The sequence below is a fragment of the Gambusia affinis genome, linkage group LG23 (genome assembly GCF_019740435.1).
Source record: "Gambusia affinis linkage group LG23, SWU_Gaff_1.0, whole genome shotgun sequence".
NCBI classification, from domain to species: Eukaryota; Metazoa; Chordata; class Actinopteri; order Cyprinodontiformes; family Poeciliidae; genus Gambusia; species Gambusia affinis.
The window spans coordinates 13,432,229-13,458,828 of NC_057890.1; the positions used below are offsets into that span (position 1 = coordinate 13,432,229).

At 37.7% G+C, this 26,600-nt stretch overlaps 2 protein-coding genes across 16 annotated transcripts in view; both read right to left on the reverse strand.

The window, feature by feature from the left end:
- The window catches only part of anks1b (ankyrin repeat and sterile alpha motif domain containing 1B), a 184,575-nt gene extending 168,361 nt beyond the window's left edge, over positions 1–16,214 (reverse strand). For 2 of the 4 annotated variants that reach the window (XM_044107729.1, XM_044107728.1), the window contains exon 1: positions 15,636–16,214. In XM_044107729.1, coding sequence (XP_043963664.1) covers positions 15,636–15,766 — 131 coding nt within the window. In that variant the 5' untranslated portion in view covers positions 15,767–16,214. The remainder of the gene's footprint in view (positions 1–15,635) is intronic. The other 2 variants (XM_044107731.1, XM_044107730.1) reach the window with 1 other exon arrangement.
- Positions 16,215–21,457: 5,243 nt separating this feature from the next.
- Positions 21,458–26,600, reverse strand: part of uhrf1bp1l (UHRF1 binding protein 1-like) — a 34,180-nt gene continuing 29,037 nt past the window's right edge. For 5 of the 12 annotated variants that reach the window (XM_044107736.1, XM_044107743.1, XM_044107740.1 and 2 more), the window contains 4 exons: positions 24,833–25,092; positions 23,864–23,966; positions 23,637–23,788; positions 21,458–22,743 (listed from right to left, as the gene is read on the reverse strand). In XM_044107736.1, coding sequence (XP_043963671.1) covers positions 22,615–22,743; positions 23,637–23,788; positions 23,864–23,966; positions 24,833–25,092 — 644 coding nt within the window. In that variant the 3' untranslated portion in view covers positions 21,458–22,614. The remainder of the gene's footprint in view (positions 22,744–23,636; positions 23,789–23,863; positions 23,967–24,832; positions 25,093–26,600) is intronic. The other 7 variants (XM_044107744.1, XM_044107741.1, XM_044107739.1 and 4 more) reach the window with 2 other exon arrangements.

The window sequence follows — 26,600 nt, forward strand, 5'->3', positions numbered from 1 at the left end:
AGCTAGCTAGTTTTGTTAGCTAGCTCTTATTGATTTATTGTCCAGCCCTAAATTCATGTTAACTTTAATGTGAAATTCTTCTTTTGCACTTTTACAGCTCTTTAAGACTTTGTGAATGATTGTATTTGTATTAAAGCTCTGTTTCTAGAAGGTACTTGAACATGAATATGTTTTTTTCCACTAAATATTGACTATGTCAAAAACCAAACTTTTTTGGTAAGGCTATGTCCATAAATTTCTCTTATTTTATAAGGTCGTGTTATGGCAACAATAAAGTTTGCTACTTTGACTGCAACCTTTTTGAAAAATCAGTAATTTTAGGCCACAAAAGTCATGGAAACAATGACTGCAACAACCTAGTTTAACCCTGTGATATATTCTATGGAAGATTCACCGCTATGTAGAGTTAGCTACCAGTTGTAAAGAGCCATTTCTGGAAAATATCGCGGAAACGCTAAAGTTTGAAGGAGAAGGGCAGCATGACGATGCAGATCAGAAAACGTGACTGTCAATCACAATGACACACAGAAAAAGGCAGGGGGAATATTGACGAAACGTCGCTCTGTGTCTGACACGTTTCTGCGGTGGTAAATAAAATTTGCCCACACAACCTGAATGAAAACACAAGACAACACATTACAGAATCTATACCAGTCAATAAATTACAATTTAAATATGCTACAAGGACGGAGAAGGTAGACGCAGGCAGAGAGACAGCAGCTGAATGAAAAGAGCTGCAGAAGAAGCCGGGTAGAAAATCCATAGCCTCTCTGTTATCTGCACAATAATTGGTTCCCCCTCTACGCTCTGCACTCCACTCGCATCCTCGTTTTCCCCCTCGCTCTTTTATCTCCTCTTGCACATACAGATGCGCACAACCCCACATGCAGCCATGCAAGTAACAAAGAACGCAACAGGGAATCGGTGTACAAACCATTTTTCACATTAGGTGTGTCACATTCAGCATTATTTTTGGAACAATCAGCAGCCAGCACAGCAAAGAAGCTTTAGGAGAAAAAAAATTAATAAAGAAAAAAAGTTGCTGCACACAGACACACGCATTCATAATTAGCATGAAGCGTGTAATCAGTGAATGGCCTGATTAGCAGGTTACACAGCAGTGCAAGACCGAGATTCATTTACTCATCCACTTGAACAAAAAAGAAGAAGAGACAAAAATGAGGGGGAGAAGGGGTGGAGATGCAGGGGGGAAGCTAAAAAACATTTTGTGGAGATGCCAGAGAGAAAGAGTCCCACACACACAAACACACACAGCCAGAAAAAGACAAAGAGGCACAGGGAGAGAGAGAAACAGAGAGAGAGAGAGAGAGAGAGAGAGGGAGAGAAAGACAGAGAGAGAGAGAGAGAGAGAGGGAGAGAGAGAGAAAGACAGAGAGAGAGAGAGGGGGAGGGAGAGACAGAGATAGTTCAATCCCCCCAAAATACTGGAAAACAAGACAGCAGACAGGGGGGAAAAAAAGACAAGAAACCCTCTCACAAAGACGACAAAAAATAATCCACACACAGCGGATGACGTGTTGGCCGAAGTCGGTTGATTTCACAGGTTAGAGATGTAGGAATGCCGAGTCAGCAGATACTTCCAGTTGTCTCCCAGTTCCTCCCAGAGAGAAGAGGAAACTCAAAGGAGAAAACCATGACTGGATATTAAAACCTCAATCTAGTTGTAAGAAAAAAAAATATTCTAAAAACATATCTGCTGTTTTTATCCAGGACTATAATCAGCTGCTTTCAAACCAAACCATAAGAATAACTAATGTGATGTAATTCTTTTCATTTACACAACAGACACATTGACCTATAATACAAACACACACACTTCTTATACACTGATATGCAGATCGTGGGGAACTTGGGGCTAAATAAGGATTTTTTTTGTGTCTGTTTTGTCAAGAAAAAGCCAAATTTTTTTAGAGTTCAGTAATGTTATGTTTAGTCTGTTTTAATCTAATTCTGTCTAATTTAGGGGGAGTAGGAAAAGCACAATCAAACTCTGATCTGTGTGAGCTGCGGTGCGCCTTAAGACCGTGACATCGGTGTGTTTTAAGTGAACTCTGAATGCATATGTGGATGCAAACAGCTCCAAAAGCAGGAAGTGTACTATACCATAGTGCATTCTGGGTAAATGCAACCAAAACCAATGTGCAAGTCTAGTGCTAGGAGGAGAAATGGCTTGTAGATTTTTTGCAAAATAAAAAAGTTTTTGTTTACATTTTGCAAAAAAGGAAGTTGTGCTCATGTCTTTCCTGTTGTTTCTTTCAGTGTTTCTTACCCAGGCTTTGGGTCATTTGACTCAGTGCAGTGGGAAAGCGAACTGTACCAGCTGAAAATGTAACAAATGTTTCAATTTTGATCCCAAATCAAACCAAATCTACCAGATTATCAGGTCAAAAAACACCCACAAAAGGGTTAAATATCCAAGGGGGTGAATACTTTTCATAGGCACAAAAAGGAAGTTTGTTTTGTTTCCAATTTGCCATCCATTCCCATCTCAGGAATCTCCATCTTCATCATGAATAAAACCATTTGAAGGAGAATTCGACAGCCAGCTGCTTCCTCGTTCTCTGCGATTGTAGAGAGGAGAATGAGTCAATTCTGAATTTGAGTTCATCACCACCAATAATATAATCTCAATTTTTACTACTGGAGTTCGGGGGCAGCTGAATATTTGATGCCTTTCTGTTTAAAGAGCCGTTCATCACGGCGCAGCTCCCACTGGCCCAGAAATGAAGAATGAGGTTATGACAAGAAGGACTTTGTGAAAGAGTCCAGTTACTGAGGCTCATTATCAGGAAGACGGAGTGCACTGATGCTGGATCACAAAGTGGGCAGAACTGTTTAAATCATCATGTTAAGCAGCTTTAGTCAAGTAAGAAGCTCCACACTGCTGGTCAGCTGGATTAAGCTGGTCTCCATATAAAAAAAATCAGTTACAAAAAGACCAAGATTTTCTATAAGAATGGCACCAACTTTCAACAAAATCTTAAAAATAATATTTAGATAGATTAATTTAAATACAACCAAGATGAATCTCATGTCTAAGTCAAATAAACATGCTCTAAAATATTAATTTACATAAACTGACATTATTTACATCTGTCAGAAATGTACAGCTTCCTATATTTTGGTCCAACTTTCGAACCAGAAAAGCATTAGTCAAAAACAAGTGAAGTAGAAAGAAATGGTCTTTTGGGTCATATTTCCACCAGCTGTGCAAATTTAAGGACTATCATTTTTGTCTGTAGCCAAATATCAGTGAGATCAGACAGGGATCTGACATCTGAACTTTGATTAGGCCATTATGACACAAACTACGAACTAAAGCAGGGGTTCCAAAACGTTCCCCTTTTTATTTTGCTTACAAAATAAAAAAGTAAGCGGCCCATGACCCTGACTCTGGGTTCCAGCCTTATTACTAAGTCAATTAAAAAAATGGTACAATAGCAACACAATTAGCATCAACAATCAATATATCAACTAATATAGAAAAATATATACATTTTGCATTTAAGATGGAAACAACTTTGTTTATAAATATGTTTTAGCCAAAACTCCTCGAGTAGAGCGATAGGTATAGTTTTAGCTTTACTGGTTCAGATTTACTAAAGGAATGATGTGGTATTGCTTTTTAGGCAAAACAATGTTTTTTATTTTAAAAAGGAATTAAGTTATTTGTTCATTATTTCTAATATTTTCATAGGACGGCTTAAGTGGATGAATAAAACAAATTTGTATACAGTGGTATTTTTTTGTCTGATTAATTGCCAGAATTATCAACAGATTAATTAATTACTAAAATAACCGGTAAAATAAAATGTATTAAAATGTGGGGAAATGACAGGTACGATTACTGTATGGTGCATTCATGGAACACGGAAAAAAGACAGAAAAATGAGACTCCTTTTGGCAGGTTGGACAAAAATAGATATAAAATTCAGGTTCTATTTCTGATGCCTCTCTACTTACTTAGTTAATTAATTAATATTAAAAGTCAATAAAAAAATAAAGGAGGCTTTGTATATTTAATCAAAACTGAAGGAAGGCCACAACAGCTGGGACTATTTAATTACATTCCATCAATTATGTGCTACATCGACTACCCTGTAGCATAAATATAGTGAATATAATGAATATAATGAATAGGTTTTCCATGCATTCACGAACCTGACATAACATGTGATGTATTGACACCGGTGAGGCCTGCTGGGAAATATGCGTCCACTGGGAATCTGCCAGTTGATCATAATTCACTCGCTGGTTGTTCAGCTCAATCGCTCATACAAACAGTTGTAAGCACGTCTGGGGACAAAAATAAAAATAAACAAAAAAAACCCCGCATAACAAACATCTGCATGCATCCGTACGCCAGCAGGGTGTTTACATAAAGTCTGACTTTGTGTTTTACATTTCCATGGAGTCGCTCCGTGACGGCCCGGCCCCGGAGGCGCAGAGTCACTCAGTTAATCGGATGTGATTAGCAGAGGAGCAGGAAGACTCCATGTCAGCAGAGCCTGAGAAGTGGAATATACAGCAATATAGTTCAAATCCCACCGTTCTTAGGTAGAGTTGCATGTGTTTTACTGAAACTATTCGCAATGCTTCCACCTCTTGTTGCTAGCAGCTAACTGGGAGTGACAACTAACAGGACAAGTTGTCAGAAGAAGCGCCTTTCATCTGCAGGAACAGAAGCAGATTATATCTCTAATACGACACCAAGAACAAGATCAATCAAGTTACCACGTCACGACTAACTGTCCAACTCCAAACCTAAATGTCTCATACAACAGAACATTAATACCCAAACACAATGTGGCAAGGCTAATACTAGGTTTCAACATTTAGATTTTAAATCTTAACCTGCTTTATTAGTTTTGTCTTTTATCTTCAAATGTGGATATGAAATCCATGCAATCCCATTAATCAGTGCAAAGAAACAGAAGTTGTTCAATTAAACTTGATCCAAAGAGAAACTCAAACAATGTTAAACTTTAATTTGCCACTCAAACCTTCGTATTATATCTTGGGTTTGATGCCATTGGGTGGATTAGAAAAAACAAAAGCTAAAATACTCCAAATTAGTTTTATAAGATAACATTTCTTCAATGTCAAGAAGATTGAAAAATGTCTACTTAATGAGAAAAAAATACTGCAAAACTTCATTTGAAACTAGATTTGTTTACAGACTTGTGGGCTTCTGCCATAGATCATTTTGGCTTGACATAATTATTGGCTGTCTTCACTTGTTATATTATATTTACCACCTTTTTTTGAAAAGTAGCAATATTGTGAAACATCATGCACCTGCTTTTCACAAAGCTTCTTGTTGTTGTTACAATTGCATATTGAGAGAACAAAACTTTCCTGAATAAACACTGTTCAAACAATTAAGCTGGACTTTTTAAAACTGATTTCTGTAAAACTCCTCCCATTTTCCTGCAGTATAAAAGTAACATAATTAGGCCTGTAACTATTCTAAGACGACCAACACTTTTCACACAACATTACTTCTTTTCCATAATTTAATGCACCAAATATCTGATGAGCATCTAAGTCACTAAGATATAAATAAGATGTGTTAATAAAAGATGTGAAAATCTCATCCTGTTTTGATTTAAATATAATAATCATTAAAAGCAGAACATTATTGGATGGCACCTAAAATTAGTGATGCACCGATTTATAATATAGTTTAACTCCCAGAATAAAAAAGATAAGAATATAACTGTGACAGACGAGACTGGAAGAGGAATTCAAGTTTATATTCCCACAAAATCTCCAAAGCCATGAAAGTCTCCAGTCTCCATAGCAACCATCAAAAAAGGCAGGAAAAGCAATTCCTGTCCTACCATCACAAACATAAACGTCTAATCAATAATTGCACTGGGTTACAAAAAATATATTTTGGAAGTTGCTCGCTTTTTCAAGTGAATTAGGACTCTTTTCCACCACTGAATCCAAAAATATCAATTTTTCTTAATCAGGTCAGATTTTTATTCTAATTTGATTTAGAGAAATACGACCCTTCTGACTAAATTGATGAAATTTTTGAGACATTATCCGTTCATTTATGTGAATATGTCTCGCCCAAAAAGGTTTTAAGGAGAGAGAAAAAACAGTTTGATGCTCATGTTACATCCATAGCTCAGAAACCAAAGTGATTTTTGGATCAGCACATCAAAATTACCCTAAAACAGTTGGGGGAAAAAACAGACAATTTTTTGGCTGTTATTGATAAACAGATATGAAATGCTTATATCAAGACAAAAAGCTAAAAGCTAAACGTTTTGGTGATCAGGAGGAATGATAAAAAAAAAAAACACTCCAGTAAAATTTACATGATTCTGAGTAGTCTGTAAAACCTGTAAATAACCTAAATGTGCTTTACACTTACAGCTTTACTGCAGTTGGCCAAGAAAAAACAAGTATATTAGTCAAAACTAAAATCTTTATAAAAAAAAAAACATCAATGCTGAAAGTGGACCTGCAGGTCTATCGCCACAAAAATGTTTTAGTGGTCGAGTTTTATGATCTAAATGACAGGAGAAAGTGTGGTAAAATGTAGATTTTAAAAAAAATTAAAAAAAATCAGTCCAAAAAGCCCCACAGGGTTGATAAGTTTCAGTTAAAAATAAAATAATGGGACATTAAAAGTTATCCAAACGACTAAAACACACAATTGGAAGCGTAACCGGCCTCCAGTGAAAGCCTTCCCCTGACCACATAATGACATGAGCACTTGCAGCCCCATTCGCCGCTGCGTCTGCTCCTTATCTGCTGCAAAAGCAGAGCTTCATTAAAAGCTGCCATCCATCAGAGAGCGGCGAGCCGAGTGGAATGCGGCTCCACAACACTCGCCGCGGTACGTGGGGTCGCCGACTTGCAGATTATTGTGGCAGACGGGGCGTCACACCTCCATCCCCCCGCCTACACGTCTCCTCCACTCTGCATCAACATGTTTGGTTCTTAACAGACCCGACCCGACCACGTTTGCCAAATGCGTTGAAGAGAAAGTCGTCAGACCAAGAAACAAAGCAAAAAAAACAGCAATAATTCCTCTAACTTACAAAGAAGCTGTGATAATGCCGGGTAATTACAGGACTAGCGTTAATCATGCTAACATCTTGTAAGTACGCAACAGTGTTATAATGTCAGTAATGTGTAAGCACTTACACTTTTTTTTTTTTACTAAAAACTATAATTGTCTGAACACTAAATCCACTTTTTCAAGTTTTTGTTGTCATTTTCTTCAAAACAAGACAAGGCGACAGAGCTTTCTGTCTCTAAAGTTAAATGCTCCAGGTTATTTTCCAGCCCATTTCCAAAGTTTGGAACTGAATATGTTGATTTTATGTTGCAGCAAAATATATTTTCTGCTTTCTCAATAAATGTTACATAAACAGAACAGATCTAAACTAAAATAAAACAATAATTTGTCTAAAGTTATCTTCGATTACACACTTTTATCAAGTCTAGACTGGATTTCCAACACCAAACATAGATTGGTGAAATAAAAATGAATCTAAAATTGTCCAGAAAACCTTACAAAATAAATTATGAAGACAATTTTCTCCATTCTAAAACTATTTTTCCAAATTTGGGAATTAATGCAATTCAATTTCAGATCGTTCAAAACTGTAGGAACTGTCTAAGGCTGATAAGTAACATTTAATTAGCACTTAATGTGCGATAGATTATAGATAAAAACATTTTACCAGCTGGTTTCATTCATAAATGGAAGAGTAAATGGAATAAACTACCAAGTATTTAAAACTAATCAACTGATTTCATTTAGAAATTGGTGCAACAAATACACATCATCCAAACAAACGAACCTGAGATTTTATAAAACAAATAAAATCCCCAATGACTCTCTCAATCTTAGTCCAAACCACAACATAAAGTCATAGACACAGATTCCCTGGATGTTAAACCCAGAGGCATGATGGGTAAAAGATGCTCTGGCATGACGATAACAGATGTAGTGCAGTGTAAGAGGTGAGACGGGGATGAGTGATAAGATGGGAGACGGTGGGCTGCAAAGGGAGGCGAAAACAGAAAAAATGTGACACTAGGGAGGATTGGTGAGAGAAATGAGTGATGGAGAGGAAACTGAAGTGAAATTAAAGGGGAATTCAGGGGAGCAGATGGACAGAGACTGAAAATGGCTTCGTCTACAAATAGGGAAAAAAAAGACTAAACAAGGGAGGAACAAAAAGAGACTCGGGCTAAAGGAGAGCACAGCTTGGTTTCTTGGCAGGATCCAGGAGTTTTAATTTAATCACATGCATGGAAAATCATATTCTTTCACATCTTCAACTCATTTCAACCAGTCCAGTTTCAGACATTCTGGGTTTTCTGACAACCAGAGTTCAGTACAGGATTATGAACTAAAGTTTCCTAAACACTACAGCTCTACTGGGACATCCTTTTCCATTTATGTTATTTTTATTGAACTCAAAACAAGAAGGTGCATTAAAGAACAGGACTTTCCATATCTTCATTCTCAGTCACCCCTTGATAGATTCTCAGGTTTGTTTGGGTCATTGTCATGTTGCCGGGTCCAGTTCTTCACACCAGCCCCATTTAGTCCACTTTAATTCAACTCTAGTTTGTTTGTGTAGAAAGTCTGGTTTGTTTGGGGAGGTGTGAACACGTAATCTAACTCTGGTCCGCCTACAAACTTGGTCTCGGTTTGGTTGAAATGAATATGTGGATGGAAGCGGACAAGAAATACCGCTCCAAAAGCAAGAAATGGACAATCATGCAAGGTATTCTGGGTAGATAGAACCAAAAGAATGGGACAAGTCTAATCCTAGCGGGATAAAAGCAAGCAAGCAATCAATCATGGTTGTTGTAGACGTCCTACAACCGTTAAAATCTAACACCACTCCAGTTTTGTTTACATTTTCTGAAGAAGAAAGTGGCGCTCTTGTGTCGTTTTCATCAGTGGTTATTTTTTGCAGCGCCACCACAGGTGAGGAGGGGAACAGCTTTTACAGTTAGTTTGGATTGTTTGGCACAACGCAGTGTGAAAGCAAATTGCAGCAGCTGAAAATGTAACAAACGTTGCACTTTTGGTCCCCAATCAAACTGAATCTACCAGACTATAAAGTTTGAAAACACCCTTTAATTACTTCAGTTTTTCTACATTATTAAAAACTATGTTAAATATCCACTCTCAGGATGTTTGTGTCCCCTTTATATCACCTCTTCATATGCCCTGCTTTTCTCTGAGTTAACCTCTGACCTTTTTTGGATTCCCAGCACCACATGTGGCTCCTAGATTCCCCCGTCTGCTTTCACTCCTCACCGCTCCCCTCCCACAACATTCACAGCCGTGGATACTCGCAGCGGTTACGCAAGGCCAGTGGTTATGTCACACGCTCCAGCTCCCAAAGACACACAGAGAGAAAAACCTGCCAGACGTGAGTTTTTTGGTCATCACATTTCCCTTTGGATCGGAACTTAAGTACTGTGGCAAGGAAAATAAACTCTGGTTTGGAAAACTTCATCCTTAGTGGACCACACTGAAAAGCACACCTCTAGACTCCCTACTGTGACAAAGTAGAGGCAGAAATCAAATATTAAACACTCAAGAGGGGGTCTGTGGGGATGGCAATTAAAACCAAGCATCCACCACTCAGGAGTGGGTAAACGGGTTCGTTCCCTCCAGGAGTCACCATCTTCCACTTAGGGGTTGTTTGTTTACAGGGAGGTAAACACCAGAATAAGACGGGTTTCCCCTGAACGTAACCGAGAGTGAGGAGGGATCACGCACCATCTGTCCAATAGGGGATCTGTTTCACTAGTACATGATGTACAACACATACATTTATCCTCATTCTACTAAAACAGTCACCAAATCCCCTTTCCTCTGATGCAATCAGTTTTCATACACAGCAAATGAAAATGAAATCTATCTATCTGTGTCAACAAGCCATCATTTTCTTCAACAACTGTTGCTTTTTCAGTGAATTTGTTCCATTAGCTGATTCAGAGAACCACTGGGCTGACCTACCGGATTGGTGTCAACGCCACTACTGACCTGAATAAGCAGATCAGCTGTCGGCTGGTCAAAACCAATCCATAAACAGGTTTTAATTTCCTCTTTATGCCACTACTAAGGGAGGGGAAAGCCAGTAGCTCGTTTTATTGTACCATTATTATTTTACACCAACTTTGAGCAATCTGTTTTGCATTTATAAAAGGGGAAGTATGTTTTTCCAGACACATGGTGACATTTTATACCACAAAAATGCTATGTATATATATAAAATATGATTTAAAAGAAATACAAGTTTGCAAGTTAACGCCTTGAAATTGGGCCTCTGTCTCTTTAAGCAGGACCTGCTCTTTCTGACACTCCCTTTTCAGCTCCTCCATTACGGCGTTTACAACCAATCTTTAGAGTGTTGGACTGAGAAATAGTTTGTATGCTGAGTTCAGCAGAAGCGCAATTATCCAGCTGTTTGGTAATTGCTGCTGCCACTAGTCTGGAGGAGCAAAGTGGAAGTAGGTGATACATTTTGAGAGCAGCCGTTTGGTTGCCATGGGAGATTCAAAGATTTCTCAAGCATTCATAAAAGAATCCAGTAATATTCCAGGTATCTATTAGATGAGGGAATAACACTATAAACATTTTTAAAAAAGCTCAAAATTTCAATTTTACATAACTTCCCTTTAACTAGCATGGTGTTCATAAGTAAAGTGAATTTATAGAAAAGTGCTGTGAATAGGCATTTAATTTGGGGGGGGGAAATAAATGACAAGTTTGCCATTTTCTAAGTGAGTTACTAAGACATTCAGGAGAAGGCGCAATTATTAAGTATTTATAATATAATTAAATACTCCCCTACATCCATCCAACAGATGAGTGTTTTATGATTTAGTTTTCTATCCCAAACAAAAAGACACTTGCAATTTACAGTGGACTTCATTTACACACAGACACACACAAAAAACCCATTAAACTGGAGTGAGATCATCCAGTATTGATTTTCCACTGCGCCCCACACCACAAATCTGCAGCCGAGGATCGTCTTCCCCACATCCCGTTACCTAATACGCATATGTTTGATTTTACACGCAGAGTGCCTTTGGTCCGGTCCATCGAGGGCGATTCTTTCAGGAAAACGGTGAACCTTATGACTTAGGAATGCTGTCGTTGGCTTGGATGCATAAGGATGGGAAACTATGCATTTATTTCCACAGATCATTCCTAAAACATTACCCAACACACACACACGCCTCTGCTGCAACCTTTCTGATGATCCGCCGAAGGGAGCGCTCTGATAGCAGGGGTGTCATAGTTGTCACATGAGCAGGATTGTGTGTGAGTTATCTACCCAATGTTCTGGAGGCATAAATCATAAGCCAATATTTTAGACTCAATAGAACCAAAGTATCTATTGTAGAGAAGACATCAATCAATGGATAAATATTTACCAATGAGCCAATTCTGACTTGACTTTTTTTATTTTACAACATTCTTACTACTACATCCTAAACATTGCCTTCAATCTTTGAGTTTATGTGTCAATAAACTATGTATGCATGCAAATAACTGGAGAGCAACAATGGGTAGTGTTAGGTTTACGCAAAAATATTACCACACACCATCATACTATGACGAGATAATAAATCAATAACAATACATATTGCGACAGGCAGGTGATCAATATCAGTAGAATACTCAATAATTTCACTGAATTTATCCATAATCGCCAGGCATTCTGGGGGTTTCTGGCAGAAACAGTACTTTTATCCGCTCAAGCGCTCACGGCTAGCTAAGAAAGTTTGGCGGAATCAATTAACGCACTCATTCTTTGGTTGCCTGGCAACAACTTGTTGAGTAGTAGTAACAGAGGAAAGGGGTCATGTTTGGCAGTACTTAAAAACAAAAAATGAATTATTGTTATCGACTGATATGGAATGTTTATATTGTTTTCCAGCCATATCACCACATAATAATGACTAATATATATAACACTGATATTGGTGGTTAAGTAGCAAAACAAACCTCACATCAGTCTAAATCACAAAGTCTTTAGTAGTTTTATTCAGTGGCACTAAAGGTAACCACATGATCACCATAACGACAGTCTGTGTTGAAGGCCAAAAGATGTCTGACAAGGCTCAGAAAATTAGCGTCTAGTTGTGCATGAAACTGCCGTCTCCAGGGTTACTAATATACCATGAAGCTCATAAAGAAGATTATGAAAGTTATTTGGAATACATTCCTGGAGAAACATGCAGAGTTTTCTATGAATCACCAGCTAAACATGTCGAGGTTTTACTGAAACATTTTGTAACAAACGTTCGAACTTAATGACACATCAGTGTTGTGGTCACATTAAGAGGCATTTATAGAATCGATGAGGCCAATTTAGCTGCTCATCAACAGCTTAGAAGGAATCTGACTTTTTTTAATACATTAGTAGTTGTGCTGTAAAAGATTTTTATTTATTTAATGCTTTCAAGTTGGTTATTCACAGCAAATGTTTCTGTTTTTAAGAGCATGTGGCATGGTATTTTTGATTATATATACTTTTATTATTTTTAAGATATGTTGATTACTTGCTTTTAATTTTAGAGTTTTATTGGAATTTATCTCTTCCCTCACTTGTATGAACTCTTCATGTTAACCTTTTTAAATTTTTTACTTGCTTACTAAACTTGAATTTTTGTATTTTTTAACAAAATGATTATAAATAATTTCCATTTAACCACCAACAACGGTTATCTTAGGTTATCCAGGAGTCAGATTATTGGTGTCACAATGACTCAGACTCAATTACCCAACACACATATTTATTTGTGTGTTGGGTATTTTTATGGGTATTTTTATTTTTTTAAATAAAAATACTCTTAAGATATATTACAATTGACATTTGGGCCCCTATCTCATTATTTACGTCCATAATTCATAAAAACCAATACATAATGAGGGTATTTTGTAGCTCAGTGGTACACAATAGTTGAGTACAGCTAAATATTCTGTAGGCATCAACTGTCTTTATTATTTATTAAAAGAATTATTTATTAAAAGAATGAGAAGCCACCTTGTCCTAGAACAAAAACTATTATTCAAAAAACATGACGTCTTTCTAAATTAGCGGGTTTCCGCTAAGTAGAATTTCAATTTGCCCAATCTTACGGTTAATGGAAACGCAGCTACAGATGAGAAAGAATTTCCTTGTCCACTTGGGCAAATTCTGATAAATAAAAGACCTAAAAAAATTAAGCCACCATAGAGTTTAGATTTGAAATCTTTAAAAGCAAGTAGTTAGCCAACCAGCTAAAAATCTCCAGCAGCAACAGCTAATCAAAGAAGCATTTGTGTCATTAGCTGTGTACAATATTTTCACCTTCGAAAATAATGGCTCTGGTCATTTTCTGCCAAAATCAAAAAATGATTTTAGGAAGGTGACAATATGAAGGTAGCAGCATTGCATTACCACAGGCCAAACATTAATTTTTATTGACCCTGCAGAAAAAAGGGAACAGACTCATTAATGCACGTAAAGACTACACACAAAATATACTTCTCATGAACTGACACCCACAGAGAATATCTGCAACTTCCTATTAGAAGTTATAAACAAGAATTTCCCCTAAACAGCCCTAAGTGCTAATTTAAGCTTCAGTGCTGCTGAATTTGAGGAAATTTCAATATTCACCTCCAAATAGTTTCCAAAGAAGTTAAACCAAACTTCTTTTACAAAGTGGTATAGTTTCTCACCAGCAGGAAGTCAAGAAACACAGTGGAGGAGGGGTAGCGCCTGAGGCAGTACTCCTCCCTAACTTTGGTCTGATTATCACCTGGGTCAGCTTCAGCATGAACACAGAGACCAAGAGGAAACAAATCAAAACCGCACTTCAAGTTAAAGTTGTTTTTTTTTTTGGCTCATGTGAAATTTGATGTAAAAATTCACAGTAGGTGAAAAAGGTGGAACCTGCAGACAGACTGCACTTCCTCATAACTGGACATCCTCTTTCTTTGGAACAAAAATAGAAGTGATGCTGCAAGCGTTTCGATCATTGTTAAAAGCCTCCGTCAACTCCAACACTCAGCTCGCCAGTTCTCATGCAAAAATACTCGGTTCTTTCCAAACACACAAAACGATCAATGTAGCGATGATGGAAAACTTACATCCACGCACCATTGGAGTATAAGCCGCCTGCTGCATGGAGAAATGTGTGAAGCACTGAATTCAAAGTTACAAATGCTTCTGTCATCTGAGCATCAAAGTGTGTCCCTGCACTATAGAAGCTGTCACAGCCCTGAATCTCAAGGTAGCTGCTGTCTGTTCTTTTGTTCTTGCTGTGCAGAGGTTTCCCCACCTAACAGTGAAAGCACGCCTGGTACCAGGAGAGAACAGGAAATGACAAGCAATCCAATATTTTTCATTTCACTCAGATTCTCTACTAGTCTTGGTGACTCACAGACATATTCAGCCACATTTTGTCATATTAAAACCACAAATTTGAGTGAATTTTAATGGGATTTGATGTGGCAGCTCAAAGTAATGTATAATTTTGGACTTTGATTAGGTAATTCTAACAACATTCTAAACTATTCCAATAAACCCTCCATTATGATACATTTTGACCAACAAATAGTGTTTTGCATATCGGTCAAAGGGTTAACATAGGGGTGGACGATATAGACTTAGAAATTTATCACAATGTTTTGTAGTACCACTGTGATAATGATAAAAATAATGATAAAAACTATGCATTACTTCTGTTTTAGGTAAATGCATGAAAGAATTCATAACCACCCCAAACATAAATGCCAAAAGGAAATGTGATTTATATCACTAAACTTCATATAGAGCAGTCATTTAACCATATTTACTGATATTTATTGATGATCTCATGGAAAAATCTGTGGATACAATAGCAAATGAAATTTTAATCCGTTTTTTAAACAGTAAGTTGAATTTATTGTGACGATGAATAAAAAATATCATTATAATAAGAATATTTTCATGATGAATTCCCACCTCTACATTAAATTTGGACTTTTTCCCCTACACCACTTTAGAAAAACTTAAAAACAGGACACCAAATGGCTTTCTTCTTGCCAAGTCTGCAGAAAAGCCAGATTTTTGCATTGCGTTGCCAACAGTTGTCATGGCAACAGATTCTCCCACCTGAGCTGTGGCTCTCCGTAGCTCTTCCAGAGCTGCCACTGACCTCTTGGTTGATTCTCATGAGAAATTTCACCCAGAAGGAGGGAAAATTTTATTATTTTATTTAGGGATATCAGAGTAAATGGGGCCTGAAAGCATATGCATGCCAAAACTTTTCCCAATAAGATTTACTTTTGGTTTTGAGGTCGTAACCTGAGTAAATGTGAGACGTTTTAAAGGGTGTGAATACGTCTGTATTCAGCTTCATGCTATAAACATGAAGCTCCTGCAGCAACCAATGTTAATGCATGATGTGCCGTCTGTTCTACAGTTGTAACAATAAGTGATAACTGTAGTGCAGTCGTGAGCTAAAATATAAGATTAAAAAATATTGCAGAAAGGGAAACCTCCAGGAATCCCCTGCAGCGCCCCTGGGACTCCCAGGACACTGCAGAGCTCCACCTGAAGGAGACTGCTTACCTCAAGAGGTTGGGGATAGGGATGGAGCCGGATCCTGACCCCAGTATTCCCTTTTTCCCACTCAACAATTTCTCCACTAAGGCGACATTCCCAGTGCGGGCGGCTTCCAGCAGCTCCTGCTCCTTCCCCATCCCGGACTCTCAAGTTTGCAACGACAGGGCGATTAATAAGACAAAGAAAATCCAACAAATCTTCCATAAAATCCCTCCACTCCTCAGCGTCTGCCGCGGGGAAGCATCTAAGGAAGGATTTCCCTCTCGTTGCCGGGAAGTGGGTGTTATTGATGCTGCAGAGCACGGCTCCCCTGGTGCCCTGCAACCTCAGCTGATTCACATCCACAGCTGCGTGATGTACTCCCGGTGTGTGATCCTGAAACAAATCCCCCTTAGCACGCCAGAAGTGAAGAGTAAAAGCCGGTTCGAAAAATAAAAAAAGAACAAAAACTGAAACTCCTTCTTTGTCCCGTTTCCTCCGGAGCTTCTGCTGGGAACAGACTGGAGATAAAACTCCGTCTGCAGCCACAAAAAGCTCTCCCAGCTCACCTCCTCCCTGTCTCTCCGGCGAACCAACCGCACTGCTCCGGCGGTTATCAGGGTCGGCTGAGACTCAGCGGTCAAGTTCCACCAAACTAAATCACTGACTTCCGGTAGCGCCTTTCAAAAATAAAACCTCAAATCTCCGTGGATCGTCTTCTGCGTATGCTTTTTCTGTTGAATAACACACAAACCAGGTAGTGACGATGCCAATTTCTGCAGCCGTGTAGATAGAAAAGAGGGAGGAATACATTTCCGCCAAAAACGTCAGAAATTTTGAAATTAATCTCAGAAAATTTATAGAAAAAAAATTGAAATTTTTGAGCTCCAAAAGTAAAAACAAAACAAAACAAAAAAAGTGCAAGAAAAGGCTAAAAAATAAGATTTTTTCTAAAGAAAAAAATATAAATGATAAAATTTCCAACTTTATAAGCTCAGAAAAGTTCACAATTTTTTCTACAAAATGTCTAATACTAATACTAAATACGATACTGTTTATGTTATCATTGAACTCCGAAGCACCACTGACTAACCGTTTTTCCCGTTTATCGATTAACTGCGATGCTTTTATTTTGGAAGTAACTGAATCCGTGTTCCGCTACAATTCCCCCTGATTTGATTCAGAAGCTCCCTGTACCGTCTGGGTGGGGATAACGATGCTACAACATCAACTTTGTGTGTGTCGCTTTGTTGTTGTTGTTTTTAAAAAAAGCGACCCAAACACCCTGCAGCTCTCACTCTTTCTTCTTCTGTGAGATTTAAAACTTATCCCATCGCTGACGCGCATGCGCGCTTCATCATTCTCCGTGCTGGCATTGTTGTCTCTCTTTTTCTCAATCGGCGCGCCGCTGCAGCCGAAATGTGGTTTGGAAACAGGTGATATCCCAAAAATATCCTCCTCCTCCCCTCAGCCAGCCGTGTCAGAGCAGGGTTACTATAAATAATGCAAAATGAAGGCAGGACCAGGGATTTAATGTGCTTTGACAGCCATAATACGGGCGGACACCTTCATCCCCCCCAATCTGACTCTGCCCCTTTTTTTGCAAGCAGGAACCTGCATGATGCATTCAAGTATCACATGAATATGAATTGTAAGGAGAAAAATATGAACGGTTTTCTTCTTCTTTTTTTAACAAATAAAAAGTGTTCTCCACTCCCTTTTATCTCATGTTTTCTATGCGTGAAAGATGTTAACATCATGATTTTACTGTCAGCATCATTGGTCCTTTGTTTTCAGTTATTCCAGTCAGTGAAAGGTGAGGGTCAAGCTTAGACTTGCAGTATGAGATTCTATTGTATCAGTAAGAGCAATAAGCAAACAAAAGATTTTCATGTTTGTTTTTAAGGTTTGCACAAAAGAAAGTCAATGAATGTGTGCTTCTATGGCTTTAACTCTGTCTTTAGTTCCCAATGTAGACTTAGGATCAATCTCTCTTCAACACATTCCAGTTCACCCACTCTCTTGTTGGATTGTTCAAGTGTTATTCACCAATTTCATTCCTTTTCTAAGGTCTAAATCCATCTAATTAATTCAGATTATGCTTCAGTAAATGATGGAAACACGGAAAAGTCAAAACCATGGCAAAGTTAATCCTTTGGTTAAAAGGACGGGTTATGTTCAGCTGCTAGTACATATGCAGTACGTACGCCCAAATATTAGAAACAAAATCCTCCTAGACGTAATAATTTTGCTTTCAAAAACGCTGTGTCAGAGCATGTCATGATGTTGTGGTGAATATCTGAGTCATAACCAAAAGAAGTAAAGGAAGTAACGAAGACGACCACAACCCTGCAGCATACACCTCACCGTTTTCATTACCATGGAGAAAGACAAGTACTTCTTACTTGTTCAGTAGAAACAAAGACACTTTAAATATCACCCATTAATACCATGACAGTATAATATAAGAGATCATCTGTGAAGAAAAAACAAGTTCCTATGCGTCCTCTTAGTGCCAATTACAGAAATGCAGTGAATCTCTAAAGAGAACTTTTATTCAGTCCTTTTAACATTTAACCTATCAAATGTTAAATAAATGTGAAATCATCGCCTAAATAAGCTATGAAAAATCAGAAAACAGAATAATAATGGAAAAGAAGCTGCAAAGACACAACCTGCCTCCTCTCTCTAGCTCAGTGTTTTTCACAATACAGCTGGTCCAGACACGCCCGGTACTCCCTCCTCTCTCTTTAACACATTACTCAAACCTGCATACATCCTTTCCTGTGATGCACCATGCCTTGGCTATCATCTCAGTAGCTTTAGGCTGCAGCATCTAAACAACTTTCCAGCTGAAAATAGCCCGGCTTTCCATTTACACATGTGAACAGCTATTAAACATCCTTCCATGATGCACTGTTCCGCTGCAGCTGTAAAATGTCATGACCATTTAAGTCCAAACAGCCCGTGCAGCAGATCACTGGCTGCTTTTACATGCAGTTTGCCTCCTTTTATTGCATTGCTGCACATAAATTCAGAAATGCTCCATCATAAAACGAAGGTGACCAACAGGTCAAACACCTGCTGCAAAAATCCTCTAAGGGGTTTTAAATCTGAAGAAAATGGGAATCTGCAGAATGAATTATACTGTGGAGCTTTCAAACAGTATAATTCAGACCAAAATCCTCTTGAAGGATCAAGCTAAGCAACCTCCTGCTGGGAGAAATTGATTGGAGTCGTATTTCAGTACAGGATTAGTGTAAAATATTGTCAAACCAAGTGCGAAGGAGTTATGGATCAGTATGAAACATCTTGTACAAAAAAATTGGGTTGCAACATTAGAGAGGAAGACAAACTTGGTTCTACAGTCAAAATTATTCTTCTGTAATGCTATCAAAAAATATAATAAATCTACCAAAATTCTTAATTATCAACAAGTCCCAAAAAATGAAAGGGAAAAAATTTCTGATTGTTACTGGATGGCAAAAATCCATAAATGAATCATAATCTGACTATGAAATCAATATAAAGCAGTCACGTGAGGCGAGATTCGTTTGACCTCAAAGTTTTTAGTTGTGCTTAAATAAAATACAATTCAACAATAAATAATAAAAGGTCACAGCTGATTTCTTTAAAAAAAGAAATGTTTACGTTAGCTGTCTTTCCTCTTTTCAGATAAAAATTGTACATCGTGTAGGAGCTTACCTTCATTTTCATTTGACGTCGAGGCTCTTATCCTTTTCCACGAATATCTTTGTCATTCGCTTGTAAAAAGTGTCATTGTTCCGTCCCATTTTTCTTACGTTTTAAAAATATGGCAGTAAAAAATTGTCAGAAAGGGCTTGAACGGTTATAGTCCAACTGAATTTTCTCTATTTTTCCGATTGTTTCCAGTCTTTTCAATGCGTAGAAGAGCACCTGTTGCCGATTGTGCCTATGGACCTTACCAAGCTCCGCCCACAACCGACCCACGTGACCACAAGTCTCACAAGCAAAGCCTCGTAGCGCATTGTTTCTATGTAAACATGACTCCATTAGTGCATTATTTCTACCGGATTTTCACAATATATAGGCTACTAAAATGGACAGAGGAAATACCAAGTTCACGTCATCATCTGGGAGGAGGTTACTGGTTTCTCAGTCACAAGCTGGTTGCAAACCTGAGGTTAGCAGGTGTCAGTCGGTCAGTTATGGTAGATCTGAAATTTGGTTTGATGACCTCAATATGAGAAGCTACAGACTGATAAGAGGAACCAAAGAGCTCCGTTACGGTAAAGAAGCCATTTGTTTGTTAAAATTTTATGAAATCTATTTGTTCTTTTTGATGTTTGTTATGAATGACGTATAGTCACAAACAAACAGGGTAATTGGTCCAACGTTTAGAAACTACAGCGGCTGTAATGAGCCACAGCAAATGTAAACAAAGGTAAAATAACCCGAACAGGTGATCAACTCAAAACCATTCGTACCTTTTTAGTCTGTCTCTCTTTGTAGTTTAAGCACACTTGTTACCGTATCAACCGCCTGCGCCCCGCAAGACGAGCAAAGATTACGTTAAAAACATAACATTCACTCCGTTACGATATCAAGTTTCCAGGCTTGATATTTATTTCTGGATTATTAATCAGCGCTTCCCTGAACACAGCGATGGTTGATTGACTAGCTGTACTTTGTGCTAGAGTGGCTAACACGAGTAACAGTTTAGTCCAAAGCGTTTTCTGCTAAAATAAAATCTTTAGTGTGTGTCAGATACAGTACACATTGCATATTGATCTGTTTAGCTAACGTTAGACTGTGTAGCAGACAGGCTTCAAGGTGTAGAAGTTGTATCAGAACTGCTATTATGCGGTACTTAGCTAACGAAAAGCTCGTGTTTGTGAGACTGCCACCCACGTGACCACGTAGAATGAGCATCAGCCAATGAAAAGCGGCCCCTCTGGTAAGGTCCATGGGGCTCAGCACTGCCCCTATCTGTGAGGCCCAGTACTTTCTGCCTCAACCTCCGCATTTTCACTGCGCATTTATGGCCGGTCAAAAATACTAAATATGTGACATATTCCCTCATATTCATTAAATTTATTAGACAAAGGAACGTCAGCATATGTAGAACATGTGTAATTAAACAACCCTACGTTTACACTGCAGCCTGAAGTGACCCACATCCGATTTTTCGCAGTCATCCGATCTGAACGTCATTGATACTCGACAAACGTCACTTCTCTGCGTGCTGATGCGCGCAAACGGGAAGAAAACAAACCAGCATGGCAGACCTTAATGAAGATTAAGTTGTTAATGTGCTGGGTCCGGTCGGACATCAATTTCAGAATCGTAAGATACGCGCCACCGTTAGCATCCACGTTTACTTAAACACTGAGGACGCCCTCCACTGCGCATGCGGGTCACTTTCAGCTCGTTTGAAGTTCACATTGGACATCACATACTTGGAAGTGTGAACGACACCGCGAAAAAAAAGTCATACTTCACACAAAAACAAACGGATGTAGGGCATTTCAGGATGCAGTGTGAACGCAGTATGTCGGAGATATAACGAGAACTACAATAAACATGCGCAAACTGATCGGTTCAAAAAAAAAAAAAAATCTTTTTTTTTTAAAGGATAGCTTTGTAATGTAAGCAGTTGCCAACAAATTTACAATGTGCAGTGGAGAAAATTAGTTTTTACACCACCAAAATTTCAAGTCTGTCATTTTCATCGCAGGTACACATCAATAGAAAAAAAAAATACTTATAGCTAATAAAAGTTGAACCCATGTGTAACCAAAGTTAGATCATAGAGTAAAATTAACAAAATGCAAGTAAATTCAAACCAGAAACTTCATAAAAAGATGAAACGTTCAAAATGGATCCTTTATTTTCTATCGGTATTTCAGCAGCTTTGACAGAAAAAAATACTTTTTTTTTTTTTGCTTACTTCCTCCTAGTAAGAAGGGGAGAAAATGATTGCAGCAAAAATATTGATTAAAAGTTGTTAATTTTTTATTATTTTTGAGGAACCAGAACTTTAAATTGTTTTTTTAAGAGTAGATGTTTTGCATGTGTGTTCTAAATTTATCACAGTTAAATATTAGAGCTAAACATACCTTCACTTTCCTGCTGTTAGAAAAATAAGTCGATTTTAGTTATGAACATGTAATTTATCACACAGGGATGAATAAAGCAGCAAATATTGTCATTACTTGTTCATGAAAGTCATTCAAATACATGGATTTTTTTTTTCCTCTTAGTTTTTACATTAAGAAACACACATGTAGTTGGGCAGCTACAAAGTGGCCCGTTTTTTTCACGCTTTGCTCCAATTGTTCTCCCACAGCTGTGATCGCTATATTTACAGTGCCTCAGTTTTAAAAAGTGCAGCATTGAATATTTACAGATATAAAAATAGGACAAACGTGGAGGCAACAGCTAATTCTGAGGCATTTGAAAAAGCTGTAAAGTGAACCGATATTTGTCCTCCGCATCTCACAAAATGCTTGTTCCGTCTAAGACTCACGAAAAAAAAAAAAAAAAAAATCACATTCAACTGCAAACACTACAAAATCCTTCAAGGTTCTGTAGAAAATACATGTTCACATTCTTGTACAATTAGAGTCTGAATTTGAACGCACTGAAAACTCAGCGCAGTGCAAAGTAAGTCGCCTTTTTTCCTTCTCTTTTTTTGACATTCCTCTGACGATGCGACATTCGGTTTTCTTTCAGATCTCCAGGTTTCTGTGGTGGTTTTAATAACAGAAGTAGTGAGGGATGAGTCACTGTAGGCACCAAAAACATGAAAGATTTCTACCATCTTTTTCACAAGCTTTAAAACAGAATATCTTCTTTTTTTGCATTTGTTCAACAAAACAGAACAAAACATTTCTTTGTCCTCTTCAAAAGTCACAAGTCGTGGTATCTCCCTCAACAAAGTGTGCAGTTAAAGTAAAAAGTAAAATATGAAGTCCTCTTTTTCTTGCAGTCAGAGTTGGAGCTCGTCACTGATGAGGCAGTTCTAGCTGGTGTTCATCTTTAGGCTCTTCATGCGGTGAAGCAGCGAGTCTTTCTCCATCTGAGCCTCGGCCAGCGCCATCTTGGTTCTGGACAGCTCCACCTTCAGGCATTCGTTCTCCTCCAGCAGCATCTGGAAGCACAGCAGAAACATGATCCCAGTGTAAAAAAGCCCCCCCAAAAAAAGAAGTGGTGATTCTCTAAATTTTGTGGCAAAATCCAGAAAAGTTCAAAGTATTAACATCTTGCAAATCAAACCCTGAAAAATATGGTCGTATAAGATCAAAATTGAACATCTAGGCGTTGATGCAGATGAAAGACTGACCATTATTCTGAACATACAATACCTAAGAACAAACATGGTGGTGGCTGCATTATGATATGGGCTTTCCTTCAGCAGAAGCAAGGAAGCTAGTCAGAGTGGTTGGGAGGAATATGGGAAAAAAGTACAAATCCTGGATATTTTAATCCTTTAACTAATCTTAAACATCCAGCAAGAGGTAAAACAAGAAATCTTTCAAATTAAAGCATGCGTTAGAGTGGCCTAGTCAAAGTCCAGATACAAATAGAAGTGTCAAATTGTGGCAAGACTTGAAAATTGCTGTCTACAGACTCAAGTCAGGCTTATTTGCTTAAGATGTTTAAGCAACAAGGCAGTTCAAAGTACTTTATCATAAAAACACAATATGGAAACCAATTATAAAGCAAGCAATAAACATTAAACTTTGTCAAATGATGTCATGAAAATCATCAAGTAAATGTACGTCAAATATGTTGGACAATGTTCCATTTATTGTGGATTAAAAGCAACTCTAAATAGGTAAGTTTTCCATCTTGATTTCAGCTGTTTCGCAGTTTTCTGGAAGTTGGTTCCAGATTTGTGGAGCACACAACCTGAATGCTGCTTCTCCATGTTCGGTTCTGGTTCTAATTCCAATAAAACACATTAAAGTTTGCAGTTGTAATGTTACCAAATGTCCAAATTTAACCTTCAAACTCCAGATTAGTTCATCGTTAGAGTCTGACCTTTTCCCTGGCGGTCGGCCTGGGGCTGCTGGGCGGCGTTTGAGTCTGTGTCGCCTTCACCGTCCTGCAGACGCCGCTCACCGCCTCAGGAAGCGGACTCAGCGCGCCGTCCGTCGGCGCTTTCTTGGGTTTGGCGTCTGCGGCGCTGTCCACTGTGACGAGAACGAAGGACGAGAGAGTTTTTAATTGATCACAGCTTGGTGAGGTGGGAGATCTGATGCGTTTACCTCCGACAGAGAAAGACCCGTCGTCATTTCTGCGTACGATGAGGCTGTCCACGTGTAGCGTGTTTGTTTCTGCGTCGGGATTGTCAGCGCCGTCGTCTCCCTGCTGCAGACAGGAAATTACATCAAAATTGACTTTATATGACATAACCAGAGGGGAATAGAGTACTCACAACTTTTCAAGTCAAAGTAAAAAGTAGCCATCCAAGAAGTTGCTCAAATAAGAGTAAAAAAGTATTTGGTAAAATGTTGACTAAAGTACAGAGTAACAGATTAAATTATCAATCATTTAATATTTCAGAATTACATCATCAGATGGACCAAAATATAAAGTGGAATTTTTTTATTTTAAGGGAAAAAATTGACAAGAATTCACACAAGTATCAAAAAATAAAATCAGGCAAAAAAGATTTTTATTTCAATAAGAAATCTTCTAAATCTTTAACAAAAACTGCAGGCGTGTCTGCGCCTGGTGAATTTTTGGTTAAAACACGTTTGTTTTTCCCTCAGTGGGTAGAAAATCCAGAAATGCTTCAGAATAAAAGTACTGAAGAAAAAGTAAAAAGTGTCCGTCCAAGAAGTTACTCAAATAATAGTAAAAAAAAAGTATTTGATAATTTGATCAGTTACTCTGTACTTGAATAAATATTTTACAGATCATTTAATATTTAAAAATTACATCATCAGATGGGCCAAAATGTAAAGTTAAGTGGAAATCTTGGCATTTCAAGGACAAAAATGACAAGAATTAATAAAAGTAAATGTAAATGTAAAAGAGAAAATGTTTCCAAATCATTTTCTTTCAATAAAACCAAAACTTAAAAGACTTCAGCAAAAACTGCAGGTGTGTGTCTGAATTTTTGGTTAAAACAAGATTTTTAATTCTCCTAAAGTACATTTTTTCAAGAAAGTTACTCAAGTAAATGTAACTCTAATCATGACCTTCAAACGTGAACTAAAAGGTTTCCTCACCTCTAAGTTGATGTGTGTGTCCCTGATTCTGATCTCCATGGGCATCACGTCGGTGGAGCGGTCGCCCTCCAGGAAAAGCGCCAGGTTGCGCAGCGACGCCATCATGAAGTTGGCCTGGTATCCATGGAGATGCAGCTGCAGGAAGCCGTTGCGCTCCGCCAGCAGGGAGTGAGCGGCGGCGCTCGGCCCGCTCTCCAGGCGAGCCCGGACCTCCGGATTGTAAAGACCGCGGCTGGAGTCAGAGCGGGTCTCCCCACCTGCTGTGGAGGAGAACACAGCGGCTCACGATTTGACCTCTGACCTCAAAATACTCCAGAGCGTAAAATGCAACTTCTGTAACTTTATTCTACTCTGCATCAGTCTCACTTTACTGACACAGAAACAAAAATACATTTTAATCTCAAACGTTTTTTTTTTAAATTCAGAGCTTAGATTACAAAAAGTACATTAAAAAAATATCAATAAATATCTTTAATTTTTTAATCTTTTTTATTTTACTTATTCAATTGGTCAAATTTGATTAATTTTTAAAATTTAAGCTATTAATTTAACCTATAATACTTTTAATAGATTAAATTAAAAAAGTAATTTTTTAAATTTCACCTATCGTATCTTTAAAAGGTTAAGTTAAAAAAAGTAACCTATTAAATATATTATAAAGGATAATTGCTTGTTCAAATATTTTAGTTAATGAATAATATATATATAAGAATGTACTTCTTTACATCATATATAAGCATTATTTAATTTTTTGTAATTTCCACATTAAAACAGAACATAGTTTTAATATTTTGACTTTATTTTAAGTCCATGTGTGACACTTGCCTCTGAAAAATAAATACAAATAAAATGTAACAGAATTGTGGAATATATTTTATTGATCCCAAAGGGGAAATTGCTCATTTGTTGACAATTTACTCCCATCTAAAGTGTTAAATATAAATATAAAATGTAAAATGCGTACAATTAATTATAAAAACACGACCTAAATATAAAATAAAATAAATAAAATATATTAATAGTTCTGTAAGTTAAATACTTTTTTTTTTACTTTAGAGGTAAGCAATTAGTGAACTTTAAATAACTATTATTTATTTAGTTATTGTCTGTATTGTAACACTTTGTGGGATGTGCTGAGATGATATGAGCAGTCAATATCTTACCTGCTCTACATCTCTTTAATCTTTGCTAATGTTTTTTATTTCGTCAAATAACCTGATGAACTTTAAACGGCTGTTTCAAGAAATTTAAGATGGTTTCTTCCAGGTAAATAGTCTCAAAAGCAGCCGCTGAAGTGATGTGTGGAGTATTTTGATGTCGGGTTTAAGAGCAGCTTTAAGTGAGACGTGAAGCGACTGTAAAGGAGGAAGCAGCCGATCATAAAAAGGAGTTGGAGACAAAAGGCAGAGATTCCCTTAGAAGGAAGAAAGAAGTGAAAGAGGCTTTTCACCGTCCCACAGGCTCCGGCTGACAGTCATGTTTAATTATGTTTCCTGACTTTAGCTGTTCAAACAAACTCCCAACTTTAACTATTCATGTGTGAACAAACTAAATTCTGAAAAAGATAAGAAAATTATGTGATAAAAGCTGAAGTTGAGAGATAATTGTACTTGAAACACATCAGAAGTCACAAAACATCATTCAGCAAGTCATGGAAATTAACGTATTGATTCTCTTAAAAAGCTTTGAAAGAACATATAGAGGGTTAAAATGTAGAGGAAACACAGAGATCTGCACAAATACGCAGAGCTGTCAGCTTTTCCTACAT